This window comes from Rhopalosiphum maidis, chromosome 2 (genome assembly GCF_003676215.2).
Source record: "Rhopalosiphum maidis isolate BTI-1 chromosome 2, ASM367621v3, whole genome shotgun sequence".
Lineage (NCBI taxonomy): Eukaryota > Metazoa > Arthropoda > Insecta > Hemiptera > Aphididae > Rhopalosiphum > Rhopalosiphum maidis.
This window is the reverse complement of record NC_040878.1, coordinates 46,077,547-46,095,061: the sequence shown is the minus strand read 5'-3', so window position 1 is coordinate 46,095,061 and position 17,515 is coordinate 46,077,547. Positions and strand designations below refer to the sequence as shown.

Genomic DNA, 17,515 nt, shown 5'->3' with positions numbered 1-17,515 from the left:
TATTATATTTATCATTTGCTTACCAATATTAACAGATTTTGTTTTTTTTACTAATGATTTAAGATCAATTTTATTTGAAATATTTATCTAAACCCAATTATTATTGCGCTAAATGATAATTAATTTGTATAACTTGAATTATTATTATTTTTATTAATAGAAAAAAAAGTATATTTATAAATTCTATAAGAAAAGCAGACTAAAATTTATGTAAACTAAGTACATCGAACTCCGTGATAAATACTTATTTTTATTTCATGGATATAAATAAAAATATAACACTGAACAACTCGAATAATGTTATTCAAAGCACTGCACAAATGCGCAATGCACTGTGCACCTTCGCGATCAGCATAATTGATAATTAGCTCAGTATATTAAGCAATATCAAACAATACCAAAATTCAAATTACCGATTGTATATAGTTACACATCACTATATATTATATTTTAAATTAGTGATAAGGCTTTCGAAATTAATATGTTTCCCGTATATACATTTTATGTAGTAACGTGTTCCTCGGAGTGTGCGTGTGTGTGTATGTGTTAAATCGTTAAGTGACACTATAAAGGTATAATGAGTAATGTCTTACAAGAAAACTAATTATTAAGTACATTTAGTACATATATAAAATTATATGACTAAACATAAATTATTAAAATTATGTAATATAATTTATTACCCATCACAATATAAAACATGTTTATATGTCCAATGTTTTTATGCATTCATAATATATTATAATATATGATAATGTCACAAATATATTTTTCATTTTAAGCGTTAAAACTTATAAAATACCTTGAATAATGATGGCCGATATATCATGTTGTCCGAATATTTAGCATTGTGTAATATTGTTTACATATTAATAATCATAACCTAATAATATTATGTAAACTGTAAAATAGTATCACAAACTATATACATCCGTATTTTGTGAACTTTAATATATAAGTGCAAAAAACTGAAAATCGTTCGGGTGAACTGAGATTAGAATAGGTACTATAGATAGTAAATAATAGTACATTTCTTCAAAAATCGACTAGAAAACGTAAAATTATTTATAATTTTAAAATTTTTTTTGGTAGGTAACTAAAGCTCCAATAATATTATGTTGGTTTAGAACAATACACTAACTTTTTACAAATACTATTTTAGAAACAACTAGAAAGAATAAAAAAATATTGATTTAACATACAAGTTTTAATAATGTACAAACTAAATATTAACATAGTACTCGATTTTTACAAGGTTTTTGGTCACAATTGAAAAGAATCTAACTTAATTATTAAACTATCTTTACGTTTAGTTATCGTATACGGTAAAATGTGAATTCATAATAAACAACATTTAACGTTGCCGAGCTCTTAATATAATAGCACCTCATTACTAAAAAAAAATTTTTTTTAATTATTTGAACATATAGACCTCATATTTTCATAAAAACAATTACCTTACAATCATATTTATACCTATATATTACATTATACATTTTATATCAAAAATTAGCACTTGCGAACAACTATAGATAAAGTTATAATAGGTAGTAATATTACATAAACTATACACAATTTTGACTGCGCATAATTTGTGGTGTAGTATCAATTGAAAGTCGTGTCTATAATATTTTTAGGAACTTACAAGATACGTTTTACAACAAAAATTTATTAAACATAATCTATTATCAAAATATATCGTGTTAGTATCCGGACGAATTTCCTGGTCGTCTGAAATCTGGCATGGTTTCGATCATTCCTGATGGGGATTTAGCAATAGCTGTTGCTGCTGAACCTATGGTATTCTTCAACCTTGTTACTGGATGTCCAATATCCTTAAGCGTTTGTACGACTGCCTAAAAATCGAAACATAGTTGGTTAAATAGTGAAAAAACGTTTTAATTAATAACAAAATATCATCTCTTATTATATATTTATATTTCTATAATAACCTTTGTCGTTCCGTATTCATATTGAACGGTCATAGGAACCAGTTGATGGTAAATTCTAGGTTTGTCTATCACTTCTTTTAATGTCATACTGTACCATAGCTTAAGGGCTATCACCTGAAAATAAATAAAAATGTATATTTAAATGTCATTGCGTGTACATGTAAAAAAATATAAAATTATGTAAAAATATTGTTTATTAATTATCTAAATTATATTATAGTTAACTAGATTATCAAATTAATTTTAATTATGAATTGTTGACTAGTCATTACATTCTCAGTTATCCAATAAGATAAATATATTCATAATTCTTAAAAACCACAGAATACTACTTACTTTTTAAATACTTATAGATATTAAAATAATTAATTTCTAATCCTAAGATCAAATAAATTTTCATGAAATCTAAGGTTGCTAAATAAAATCAACAATGTCAGACCACCATAGTCCATAATGTATGATTATAAATTATAATATAATAGAATAATGAATCATAGTTAATTTAAATAAATCATACGTAGGCAGTTGCAAGCGTGATCTTCGATCCACCTGCTGCTCCTGCCCCGAGAACAAAGTCTCCGTTTTTGTCAGTGATTATAGTCGGGCACATTGATGACATTGGTCGTTTGCCCGGTTCAATATAATTGGCAGGTGAGGATGGAATACCATAAAAGTTAACGACTCCGGGAGTAGAAAAATCATCCATTTCATTGTTTAAATTAATACCAGTGCTTGGAGACACAAAACCACTACCAAAGCTGAAATAAATTAAAAATCATATAGTTAAGTGTTGTGTTTATCAATATTTTATTGTTCACTGATGGGACGTTTTGAGATATAATATATATAATATTATTATGTTCTGCTTACTATATATTTAATGTGCTGGTTCCCACAACAGTGTTTCCCAACGAATCGGTTACGACAATGTTAGCAGTACCGTGATTCTCTGGCATATCAAAATCAGCACCATAGTACCTTGGGTCCAACGAAGTGAATTTATCGGATATTTTACTTTGAATACTAGCTATATAAGTGTCTGATGTTATTTTATCGTAAATCTATAAACAATAGAGTTTATCCGAAAATTAATATATAAATATATAGTGTTTGTAGCAGAAAACATACTTTAGACACGTTTACGAAATTATGATCACCCAAATGCGTTCTTTCGCCGTATCCAAATTTGAAAGCCTCCACCAATCGATGTGCATCTAATCCAGGATTTGGTGCTGGTAATATTCCGTCCAATATTCGAAGGATGTAGGCTAATATTACACCAGAACTAGGTGGAGGCCCCAAATGTATTGTATGTCCACTTTTTAAATGTACAGGAAAAGATTCTTTAACTTCTACCCTGAAACGTAATGTTTACTATTATTGAAATTTATTGTAATTTGTACACAATTCAAATTTACAAATATCCAATTCAGTAAGCTATTAATTTTTATCATCAATTTAATGTAAATTATTTATTATCAATTTATTATAATTGGTTTACGTATCAATGTATTTATAGCTTAGTTGTCTTTAGAGAATATCAAACTTAAAAAATAAATACTTTATGAAAATATTAGTTAAATTATACACTATAGTTACTAACTCATAATTGATCAGGTCTTCTTCAGTTATAATACCGTTGACTTTTTTTATATCTTCCACTAATTGATGTGTTAACGATCCGTTGTATAAGGCTTCAGCACCGTTAACTGATATAATTTTCATCGTCTCTGCTAACTTTGGTAACTTGTACTCTTCTCCAGCTTTTTTTACATGTCCGGTTTGTTCATCAAAAAATGCTTGTCTAAAAAACAAATTTCCAAAATATTATAAAAACTATATTTTCTTAAGTTAAAACAAAATACAGTAAAATCCGCTTAATTGGAGTACCGCATAAAGGGAATAACCGCTTAATGTGAACAAATTTGCATAGTCACGAACGAATGTATTCGTTTTAAACAATTTAATTTCGTACAAACCATCGTCCATCAGTTTTAACTTTATAAGGGACAAACATAAATGTTGACTTAATATTTTAACCTATATCTACGTACCTTCTTATCGAAACTATAATTATCTAATCCTTATGGTTCTATTATATTTTGTATATGTATGTAATGATTTCATACTATGTATTTTATTTTTGTTAATCATTTTTTGTTTTTTTCCTACCACGTACTCCATTGATCAATGAAAACTATACCTATTTAATGATTAATGAAAAATAGAAACAAAAATACCCCAACAACATCGTCAGACATTTGTGTAGATTTTGTCAATAACCAAGCTTTTAATAAGTCACTACAAAGAAGAATGGACAATTTTCTATGGCCTAACAAGGTATGAATTAATCAATTAATTTACGATATAATAATAATACTAATAATAATTGTTAAACAAAATATAAATTAATAAAGCTTTTTTTGTAAATAAAGTTATTATGTATATGCATTTTAATAGCTTTGGTTAATTGAAGTTGCCGGATAATGGAGACAATAGTCCACCGCCAATATTTTCCTAAGCGGATTCTACTATATAAAAATATTTTAAATATAACAAAATAACATATTTTTTCATCATACCTGAGAAATGGATCATTCTTTATTAATTTTTCGTGATTTTTCATGTTTATCTCTAGACGATCACTGATCTTTATGCCATTTTCGCATAACTTAATAGTTGGCTCAAATAAAGATTCCCATGAAATTTTGCCGCTGCCGTACAAGTCATAAATCGTCGAATAGCCTTTGAGTTCCCCTGGAACAGCGACCGCCAAGCCACCTGGTGGATATTTTAAGTAGATAGATATAAACTAAAAATTGTCAGATAGTAATAAGTAATAACATTATAAGTTATAGCACGATAAATAATTAATTAAATGCTTATAAATCAGATAAGCAACTCTAGTATTTAATTATTGTAATATAAATAGTACGTATCTATGTATATATTATATATATATGCACCAAAACCATTTAAATGAAAAACACACGTTAATAAAATGTGTATGTTAAGATAAAAGTAAAAATGTTGAATAAACGTAAATACGTATACCTAGAATGGTTTGACCACTCACTGCCGGTAAATGTCAAAATTCACGATCTTGTTAAATTCTAATATAATATTAGTATAAATCAATTCAATCAACGCTGAAAGTATATTGTAATTCTGGTTTTTACAAATAAGAAATAGTAAATTTAAGGATGCAATTAAACTACGAAATCGTATAACTATAAATAATAATATATATATGGATACATTTAGATAAGTATGTAAAACAAGTAGTATTATATTATACTTATTTCAATTTCATCGTATTCGATTTTATTGTTTGAATATTTTTTTATATTTTGGGTTTGTAGATTTGTTAATTGTCATACTAAATTGTCTATCCTAAAAATATACCATTTCTTGTTTAAAAAAGCCAAAACTACATGAACCATTCGATGTTCGACAAAATTAATCTGAATATTACCTTAGAATTGACCAAGATGGTAAGATAAATTTGTAAAAATCCGGAATTCTAGGTTTTTAAACATAGTATAGATATGAGCGTTGAATGACTTAAAATCCATTTTTTTTCTGGCCAACCAAATAAAGAAGTATGATTGTGATACAAAATTTTTTTTAAACGACAATAAATCTATTACCTAAAAATTCTTTAAAAAAATTTTATTTAGTATACACACCAAGCATTGATTTGATTGGATCTTTTACAAACATTTCAGCAGTTGCTGCAGCCGGCGCAGTTTCTCGTGCATTAATTGTCATTACTTTTTTGGTTGTTGCGTTGTAGATGCTCATTAAAAATCCTCCGCCGATACCCATATATTCAGGGCATAGAACACCATCACATAACATTGTTGCTATAGCAGCATCCACGGCATTTCCTCCTCTGGCCATTATATCCCTTTTGAAAAACGATCAAGATATTACAATTATTAATATTAATGTCAAAAATATTAATCGGAGAACCATACATTTTATTTTTTAGTATTTACTCTTACTCAAACATATATACTACATACACAATAATATAGTGTTCTCTATAATAAATTATCCGAGTAATGGAAATTCGTCGAGTAATGATAAATATAAAATAATTATTGTTTTCATAGCTTAAATAATATTTAAATATACCGTAAAAACAATATTATTATCGATATTCTATATGGTGGATTTTGTTTATTTTTTTCTTTTGTTTATATGTTTTAAGTCTTCGATAGTTATGCTTGTATATTGATTTATGAACGATTATATCAGTATGAATAATTAATAGAAACTATATTAGCTATTTCTGGATGACAATTATTAGCTATATTAAATTTCGCTTTCTAAGTTGCATTTTGAAATGAAATCAATTATTTTTAAATTTTAGTTTTTTTTTTATATATTTTATAGTATTATATTTAACATGTACCTACTTAATGTTGGTTGAAATATATATTATTATGTAATTGATAACGATAAATTAATTAGGTAAATAATAAGAATAACAAATTATGTATATTATATATGCTAAGAAAATAATTTATTAAACTATTAATTTATTTTAACGTCTTGAACTGGCATTTAAATATTAAAATTATATTAATTGAGAATTTTATAATAAATCAGTTCTAACTCAAAGCTAGTTATAAAATATAAAATACAGTATAATATATGAACGATATACATAATATTAATAAGCTATATTATATTGTTTTGGTTATTTTCATACAAAATTTGAGTTTTAACATTAAAATTAAGTTTATTATTGTGAAGTAATCCATCGGCATTATCGTCAATTAACGACAATTTAATCAAGGATATACGATATTTAGCTAGGTAATGTCATTAAATGTTTATTTTTAATAATATTTTCCCTATATTAAATATATGTAATAATTACACTCCAATCTGTGCGCATGGTCCACCGTTGGACACGACGCCGACGTTGCTGTAAGATCCCATCGGCATACTTGACGGTGGCAACGCAAATTCCGGGTCTGGAATTTCGCCGTCGGGTGCATTTTGCGTGTATACGAACAGGAATGAAACCACAGCGATCAATATCACAAATCCTACTAGAACAATGCATTTTTTTGATTGTAATCTGAAAAAATAATATTATTCCTATAGGTTAACAATTGACCGTGTTTGTGTTGTAAATAAAATATTTAAATGATTCGATAAGCATGCTGCACTCGATAGCACTTGGATCACTTTTATAAGAAACTGCCAGGACGAATGGCATCAACGAAAAAGGTGGGTGGTACCAAGTGTGGTATATCAGTAACAAGTATGGTACTAAAATTATTGCAAATAATTAATACCGTGAAAATTCCTGAGATGCTGAGCCAATATAATTAGTAAAAGATCCAAAATGTACAATATTTAAAGTATTAAATAAAATATATCTTAAATGGTATAGAATATTGCGTAATATAAGAAGATAATGTTTAGTTCTTATGAATCCTATGTCATGGAATTATACGTTTAGTCAGCAATATACAGAGGTTATGAGTTACTAATAGTAAAGTATAAATTAAAAGTAATTAAAAAATATACAATATTTACACTATATAAAGGTTACAATAAAATCAAATAAGTACCTAAATAGTAATATTTAGATTATGGTATAATTATCTACCACAATGCCCAACCTATTTAATTATTATATATTATGTACCACGATCGCTGAAACAAACTAATTTATCAACTGGAATTTTGATTGAATACACCTACATTTTATAATTTTCACTATTGTTTTTCACCTATATCCAGTCAAATATCAAGAGGATTATAAAACTCTATTTCTAATAAACGACGAATGAGTGTTATGTATACATAATATATTCACTAAAAGTTTGCATAGATTATTTAGATTTGAATTTGAATTAAATGTATACTGTCGTATTGACTAGTGGATTAAATGTTTCATTGATAAAATCCCAATGTCAACGGTGCTATTGGTGGTTACTAGTTACAATTAAAATTAACAAAATATTGTGAGATAAGCTTAACTTTCCATTAAAATTATAAGTGTAACGGTTGAACTATAAGTACCTTCCAATTCCTAATATTGCAATAATTAATTAAAAATAATCATAATATTATCAGCAGCTCTCTATTTACCAATACGATCGTATATATATATATATATATATAAAACATAATACTAATAAATTATTAGAAATAATATATCTAGTGTTAAAAACCACTTCATTGTACTACCATACATAGACTAAGCGTGTTATTAAAAATTAAATTCAAAAGTATATAAGTGATAAAAAAAAGAAACATTTTAATCAAAAAAATAAAATATCTACTAAATTTAAAAAATAATTTTTTTTGTTTTTAGTTTCAAATTTATCGAATTTCAACTGAAATTAAATAATTTCAAGTGTACAAGTAGTATATTATGCTTATAAATTATAATATACATATTGAAAGAATTAATATAAAGGACATACCCGAAAAACAAGTCTCTTCTTCGTAAATTGGCATTTTAAAAACAGTTATGCAGTTAGATTCATATTATAATATAATTTATCTATATGACCAATTGGTTGACTTAATTGTGTTAACTTTGTAGTTAGTTTAATAAAAAAAAATTTAAGTGCAATAAACTTTTAAAAACTGTAAAGAAATAAAATAAATGTTTATTTTTTAGGTAAAAAACAAATCGTCGTTATCGTAAAATAGTAAACACCTGACTAAAAAAAACCAGCTAAAGCGACGTGTTTGAATTAAAAAACTAAAAAAAAACCATTAAACATTATTTGATTATACAATACTGGTAGTAGTAAAACCTATACATATTATTATTATATGTGTGTGTATATATATACATGGATGTATAAAGTGATAATGTGTATCGGAACTATATTTTATAAGTTTTTAAAAGAAAATTAAAAGCAGTTTTTATTAAAATATTTTTAAAAGGCCCTTCTTTGCTTCTTTAGAAACTGCCTTGGAACTCTGAGACCCTGAAATTCGGCACTATACATGTATACTCTTCAAAAATGATATTTGATAAATGTAATGTAACACACTCGTTATTTGAGAAAACACTAACATTTTTATAAATATTTGTTTTACGTAATTTTAAGTTACCTTATATAAAACAACTTTTTTGGAAAAATTATATTTTTACTATTTTTAATCATTATCATTTTTTTTTTACTCTAATAACATTAATTTTTAATTCATATTCTTAAGAATAAGAATATTATTCAGAGTATTTCAATCGATAAAAATTTCAGAAAATTAGCTTATGAGTTATAACAATATTTTAATGTTACAAATATTATTATTAATATTTTAAGTTTAGATAAGTGAAGCAATAGACCAACATTTTGTAGAGGTACTCCTGTACCACTCGAATCCACTCGTGTAAACTTCATATATATATATATATATACTGATCCCATTAAAAACTCGTCCAAAATTCAATTTTTAAATATCCAAGTACTTTGAAAAATAATCTTTTCTAAACTAAGGAATTAAAAATGTATTTTCCATGAAAATGACTTTAAAAAAATCATGATAAAAATAGCAAAAAAATATAGTTATTTAGAAAAAGTCGTTTTGTAACGACTTGAAATTATGTAAAACTATGTAAAAAATAATTTTGAAAACGTTAATAGTTTTTAAATTAAAATGTTTTTTTACGTTAAATAAATAATCCCAATTTATTATAGTAAATTACGCCCGATCGAACAATGATTATAGATATGTATTTGCTAATTCCGCATTGAAACTAATAGTTACATTAATACATTTGAAAAGCTGTTTTGGTTTGAAATATGTATAATATATAGTATGCATATATTATATATTTATATTCGTAATTTAAAACTTATAATATTCGAAAACTGACCTATGTTTTTTTTTGGTACTCCCGAGTATTGGTGTATTTTCGGACATGTCTACCGACGAACTCCCCGGCGCGAAAATATCATCCGAACGAATTTTGTTCATTTTGTTTTGCATAGAAAATTATACTACGACGGAGCATAAATGCGAACTTTATTTGATAATTACACGAATAACACCGAACTGATCGCAGAACCAGACATTATTATGATTAGGAATCATAATATTATATTTGTATTTAATACTAAAACATGATAATAATGTAGGTGTATACATATGTATCGGTGTCGGTACTCTGTAATACGTGTATAGAACAGTTTAGTTAATATGTTATCATGTAGCAACTAATAATAATTTTCTCGGTAGGTAAGTAAATAGTTTTTTTTTTATCATTATTATATACCATTAGATAATAATAATAATAATATAGGTATTATATCATCATTCGACACGCTTGTTACATTACATCTGTGGCTGATTTGTTACACAATAAACATTGTAATAATTAAATATAATATTATATAGCTGATTCATATATGCCAATAAATATAAAACAAAATAAAATAAATAAATATAACATTAGAACGCACCTGCAGAGAACCATAATGCACATGCGTATCGTATTCTGAGTCTGTCAATGAACCCCGGTGTAATCTGTAAAATATTCAACAATAGCGATGAATGAAAAATGACTTTATTGGTGCTCAAATATTATATTTTATTAATAGTAATATATATTTATATATATTAAACAAATAAACACTTGTATCGAGTTTACTTCGATCGAACTGTTTAAAACAGAGACGTTCGCCTCGACGCTACCTAAAGTAAACTGAATAGCGAACGTGCTGTAAATTTAAAATGTCTTTTTAACCATAATTACGAGAGCATACATGTTATAATATTATTATATTTTATAGTATAATATTATTACAACACTTCAGAATTGATTTTTGATATTTATCTACTGCCACTTGTTGCTGTATAAGTCTCAAACGGTGTTAAATAATATAATATGATAATAGGCATAACGAAAGTTAAAATTGCATAAGAATTTAATTAGTTATCACTACAAATAATTCTCCAAATTATGTTATATGTGTACCTACTATTTCAAATACGTACCTATTATTATTCAAAATCAATAATCATTAATTATTACCTACTTGTAAATCGAAACTTAATAAATAACGATGCTTAATTTTAATTCCACAAATTATGATGAAATACTATGAATAATAACAGAAGATGGCACTATAAAATGTTCACTATATTAAAAATGCATACTACGAAGATTAATTTTATACAATTTTACATATAAATGTATTCCGTTTATATATATGCATATAATATTAATGAATTATGGTTGATGAATTATTCAATATTATGTACTCTTTAGATCTTACTAACTATTTAGTTTAAATTTTTATATTTTTATAAAAAATAGTTCAATTGTTCAATAATAAATTACTCTATTTGTTACGACATTTTTTGTGGAATATTATATTATTTACTTGTGTCGTATACATTTAAAAAACTTTTGTAACTTTAAAATTCTGACTTATGATAATTTGTTAAAATTGAATTAGAAAATTTACCAAAATCAATTATTTTTAACTACTAAGAAAGAAAATTGCTAAACAAAAAACAAAAAATTGTTTTTATAACAACGATCATTATTTTAAAGTGCATATTTAACTGAATACCTATAATTATTATATAATAAAATTAATAAATTGTAAAATAAATTTACATTTTGTACACACCCATGGTATTTTTAATGTCAGAGGTAAGCAATTAGTTTATTTATCTTAACAAACTAAATATTTGAATAATAATAATGAATAATTTTTTTTTATATGACACTCATACGTACAAATAGCAATATTATACATCATCATTCATCATAGTTACTTATATTTTACAGTTGAATGTATATTTTTACAATTTAATAATAGTTATGACAAAAACATTTTTGATTTAAAAATCTAAGATTGTATGTTAAACAATGTGTTCGAAATTTTTAAAATATTTATAGACTAAATTTTAAGTATTTATCATAGCACAACCAATATTCACTGATGAATCTTTTGCGCTACTTATTGAATTTTATAGGACTTTCGTATTTTATGCACCTATATTAAAAAATATATTCTATATTATTAATTATATTCTGGATATAATATACTGTATTCATCCTTTACATTTTCAACAAATATTTCATTTGATTCCTTGTGTTATTTTATATTTTATCTTATATCCTAATGGTATACTAAATGGCGAATCAAAGTCAACTGAAATTAGTCAATCCACACAAAATTTACACTAAAACAAATCTACCCAACTGTTACTCTAAATAAAAGCTAGATTCCCACGTTCAATACAGTTAAGTACCTGGGGATCAATCTAGACAAACGACTGACATGGAATAACCACATTCGTACCAAAAGACTGACACTTAATGCTCGTGCCCTCTTTGATCTAAAAATGTTAGCACTAATCTTAAGACTAAAGTATAAATCACTCCTCAAGTCTATTTGGACCTGTAGACTATTACTTTGGGACACAGCCAAAAAATCTAATACTAACAAAACGTCCCACTATACATCTCAAACCAAACAATACTTAACGATTTTAATATGACAACCAACGATTACGAAGCACCCCTTTTTTATATGCGCTTTCAGAAGCGACTACAGAATCATCCCAAACCCCATATAATATAAATGTACATATCCCAACACTACTAAGGGAATCCTCATAACTGGTTAAACAAAAAGTGGTATCGTTTTATAATAAATAATAATTTTAAAAAAAATGAATAAAGATAAGTGTCGCTATTAGGTAACTGTTTAATTAACCCTTTAATGTCAACTATCACCTTTAGAATATAAATTTATTATGCATCTTATATATAAATTGTTTATTTTAAATGAAAAAAAAAATTTTTAATATAATGTTTTTATATTTTAATCAATTGAAACATCAATATGTTTACTCCTTTATTACAGTTAGATGCATCTAAATATACGTTTTGTAGTGTACTAAATGTTAAATGTTACAGATAATGTTTATCGTTGTGATTAAATCACATTTTTATAAAAATAATTTGTGTGTGTTATAAATACCTCTAAATACAACCATTTTAGTATGTATAATATAAGTAAATGTACAAATGTAAACACACGTGGAAACCAATAATTGCATCATATTAAAATATTCACAAAGTATAATGATATAGTTATAAGTTATACACGACGGTACTGATGGGTGTCGTCACTCCTCTACGATAAAATAATATTCGTTTACTCATTGGTTTATATTTGAAGCACAATACAATAATATTAAATAATACATTTGTGCAATAGTATTTATTGTGAAGCTACATTATCTTAGTTATGTACAGTTAGTTTATCCACTTAGGAAATTTAGTTTTTTATTGTACATTATTTTAGAAGTGTTAAAAAGTACATAGTAAGATAGTTTAAAAATAATTCATAGTGAGATACAATAACACTGCAAATCACCTCTCCCGTAGGCCATAATTATGGCAATGAATCGCTTCATCTCCATTCATTATGTCAACTGATTAAGTTAATACCCAACCATTTACTTGTTAATCTTGATAGTTTATTAAATTATATTTTTTTTATAAAATATTTGAAGACGAAATCATTAATTTATCATAAAACAGTTATTTAATTAGTTTTTATGAATTTTATAAGCAAATTTTGTTTATATTCAAGTCTAGATTAAGGGAGGAGGAAGGCATGGCCCCAGCCCACAACGGATATACAACAATAGTGGGACTCCAAGGTGAATAGTATGTTTTTGTTTTTTATTTTATTAAATCAGAAGTATTTGGATATAATAATAATAGTATATTTCGTATTAGAGCCGCTTAAAAATAATAATAAAGTAATAACTATAATAATAATGCTATTTCAACACGTTACGCATATTAACATAACTTATTGTAGGTATCGTATATAATAATATTAAATTATATTATTTATGTGGATATTTCAAATTCAGATTCTGACACTTTTTTTAACTTGAAAAGTTTATGTTTGAGTCACTCTTCTAATGAGCTATATATGCGTCCGTTGATATAATTACGAACCGATTTTTAATTAAAGCTACACCTTAAGTCAAGGTTAATTATGAAAGTAGAAAATATTTAAATACGTAATTATTTTATAAGACGTTTTATTGTTAGTTTCTATTTAAAATTACTCTAACATTTAAGTATGAAATAATCAGAGACTTATTATTGTTAGATGAATCATAATAATAATTTGATATTCAATTCATATTAATTGTATTTCAAAATAAGAGAAAGGTGTTCTTACTTAATAATACATAAATGCCTACGTATATCAATGCCATTAATGACAAATCAAAATTATAAATTATCCACAATGGATGTACTTATTTTACTATATCAAGTAATATAATACAGTTATGCTGTACCAAATTCTGTATCTAATACCTACAATGAAAATCAAAAAATCTTAAACAAATTTAAATATTATATATTAAATTATACACAATTACATGAGTATTAATATACATACAATACATATCAAATAAGGATTTTTAATTAAGCATTATGAGTACGCATTTGAATTAATTAAATATATTCATATAATATTAAAGTCAATAGAGAAAAATATTTAGTTATAAGTTCTAGTAAATAAAAATACATCTTAATAAATTTATTTATTTATTTATTTTTTTATGTATTTTAATTACAGACACTTGTACCTACTTTTAATACTTTTCATTAACCCACCGTCCACGATTAACGATATAAAAAATGTAAAACGTTTAAAATTGTATAATCATCTAAAAATAAATCTTAAAATATTGTATATAACATGAACTCAATGATGTTACATTGTAGATACAATTATAATCAATATTTTTAATTAAATGTTATTATATAAATGTAATATAATTACATTAATTATAATCAATAATTTATATTATATACGAGTATATACGAGTATTAATGTTATCATTAAAATTCTTATTAAAAATCAATTTTTTAATAGGAATTTAATTTTAAAATGAATGACATTTACAAAAGTATGAGCGTGAACGTGATGAACACGTTTTTTCCAAAAACTGCAAGTTAATACAATCAGTACGCAGAAACGCATAAATGTAATATTTATGTATGTATTATCATGTATCTATAGCTACTAGAATACTAAATATTAATAAAAATAAATCACTTGAATACATATTTGAACTACAAACGTTAGTACAGGTACTTAATAGTAATTTAAGAAACTGTCAATTGTCATAGGTAGCTTCAAGAAATAAAATATTCACTGCATGCACACGTGGTAACTTGGTTAAGCGTTTTATTACTAACGTGAAACCTATGAATAGTTGTATTAATCTAGGAAATCTAGTGGAACCATTCAGTTGACATGCATAAATTTAAAAAAAAAAATGGATTGTGTAGAATTCAATTTTTTGTATACTCGTCTATAATTACTCGTCACAAACGAATATTTATATCACATAATGTAAAAATCTAAAAACAAAAATAGGTAGATACTTTATTAAGTCGTAATGTAGCTACGTTTAATGGTAAAAATAAGAAATCATTAGCAGATTAACAGCTCCGTCGCTCTGCACAATAGTCAAAATATAATCGGCATCGTAATTATAACTGTTAATCAGTTAATAACAGGATATAATTCAAATTATATGCATCCGCAAAAATGTTTAACATACATAATTGGAAATGTATTGTGTTCAAAACTTTAAGCATAATAAATATAACTGTATAAGTATAACAATGATTTTGTGTCAAAAAAAAAAAAGGATGCGTAGATATAGCTAGTAGATAAATTAATTTATTCAAAATCTATTATCTAATCTATAAAATAGTTGTACTTGTAAATTAATATAAAAAAAAAATACAACGTCAACATAATTACATAGTTGGTTATTTATTTTAGTCAATAGAACACAGTATTAATAACGTTTTGCAATATGCTCTAAACAGCCTATACAAATAGGTACAGCATACACATATAAACTATGTGGGATGACTTCACATTATTATTGTCTATTTTACGCTAACAACTTGTTACTACACTCCATGCTATACTATATGTATAATATTATACTAGTTATTATAAACTAGGTACATTGAATCTGACCTTCTATAAAACAGTAAAAACGATTTTTTGTAAAATAATAGATATGATCACGCAAACTCAATCGTTAAACCGCATGTTCGACACAAAAATACATATTACTTTATATAAACTTTGAAAATGGAATTTAAATCTTTAAAATTGTGTTAAATATTAAGTATAATTTGATGAAATATATAAATATGTAGACGAAACAACTAAATAAAAAAATGTATTATTTAAAAATTTTATAATTTTGGTCTATTCATTTTTCATTTGTTAATATTATTAAAATTTCAAATTAGCTTAGAATTTACACATTATTAACTATTATATTACATAGGTGAAGGTAATATCACTAATATCTTTAAATTATATTTTTGATACCTTTTAGTTATTTGTCCGATTTGTTTATTGTATTGTTTAAAATGTATGTACATACAATAATAAATAACACTCACAAAATAAAAAAAATTAATCAAATAAATATAATCGTTTATCAGGTCACAACGAACTACGTACGTAAGTAGTACTAACATCACATTCTATTTCGTACTGCTGATTAAAATATAACGTGCCCAATAGGCAGGTACATACACAACTCTGGAACGAAGAGAGAGCGCTTCAACAAGCTGGTTTTACGTTCAGTGATTACCAAAAAGCTATGACAATCAACGTCCTTGAATTTTTTAAATACTTGTCAAGTTATAAGTGAGAATAAGTAGTTAATAGATTAGTAGATACCTACTCAAGTATGTTTGTATATAAGTAGTGTACTGCATATTTATATATCAACGCGACAATGCAGGTTGAACAGATGAAATTCTTAAGAAAAAACGTAACAATAAAAACATCTATTCCTATAAATAGGTATTTAATATTTATCCACTTTAAATTATGCTATTATGATGAAGTCTTACATGTATATATATAGTTATTACTTATTAGTAATATTATATAGTTCGTATTAATATCTACATGGTTTATCATTGATGGGAAAAAATTATTGGTTATATTTTAACTATTATAACGTATAGTTAAACCTAAACTTTTATTTCAACAATATATGTAAACGTACCGTATAAATTTTATTATAATATATTCTAAAATCAATAATGCCTTAAAATGCCCAATATGGCAATTTAATATATAGTTTCTAAATTTAAATAATATTTTTAGATATTTATTTTTGTAAAATATAAGTTGTAGGTAAATAAATATAATTAAAATATGATGTACCTAGGTAAATAAATATAATTAGAATATGATGTACCTAGATATACTATAATAATACCAATAACCAATACGAGTCTTGAAAGAATCAATGGTAAATGAAGAATCAATTTTTATTACCAATATTTTTAATTATTTTTTTTATAGAAAGTTTTCCCTTAGTTTATTAACCGATAAATACCACTATATAATTAATTATAAGTATACCTAGATTTAGATATATAAAAAAAAATTTACCCATAAAGATTTAACCTTAACGATTGACCTAGTATTAAATGCATGACAAAATAATTTATTTTGTCATGATTAAAC

The 17,515-nt window shown here is 25.0% G+C and overlaps 1 protein-coding gene across 4 annotated transcripts; it reads right to left on the bottom strand.

Annotated features, from left to right (window-relative positions):
- Positions 1 to 1,186: 1,186 nt before the first annotated feature.
- On the bottom strand, positions 1,187 to 16,527 carry LOC113551430 (glutathione hydrolase 1 proenzyme-like). 4 transcript variants are annotated; one of them, XM_026953670.1, is made up of 11 exons: positions 16,358 to 16,527; positions 10,403 to 10,466; positions 6,844 to 7,047; positions 5,642 to 5,862; positions 4,535 to 4,733; positions 3,556 to 3,756; positions 3,081 to 3,309; positions 2,823 to 3,013; positions 2,470 to 2,710; positions 1,953 to 2,066; positions 1,704 to 1,856 (listed from the first exon to the last, which is right to left on the bottom strand). In XM_026953670.1, exons 2-11 carry the CDS (start codon positions 10,423 to 10,425, stop codon positions 1,704 to 1,706), a joined length of 1,776 nt encoding a protein of 591 aa, XP_026809471.1. In that variant the 5' UTR covers positions 10,426 to 10,466; positions 16,358 to 16,527. The 4 variants fall into 4 exon arrangements, with proteins under 4 accessions (XP_026809470.1, XP_026809471.1, XP_026809473.1 ...); XM_026953672.1 differs by lacking the exon at positions 16,358 to 16,527 and adding an exon at positions 10,591 to 10,608; XM_026953669.1 differs by lacking the exons at positions 10,403 to 10,466; positions 16,358 to 16,527 and adding an exon at positions 9,817 to 10,004 and having other exon boundaries at positions 1,187 to 1,856.
- Positions 16,528 to 17,515: the final 988 nt, after the last annotated feature.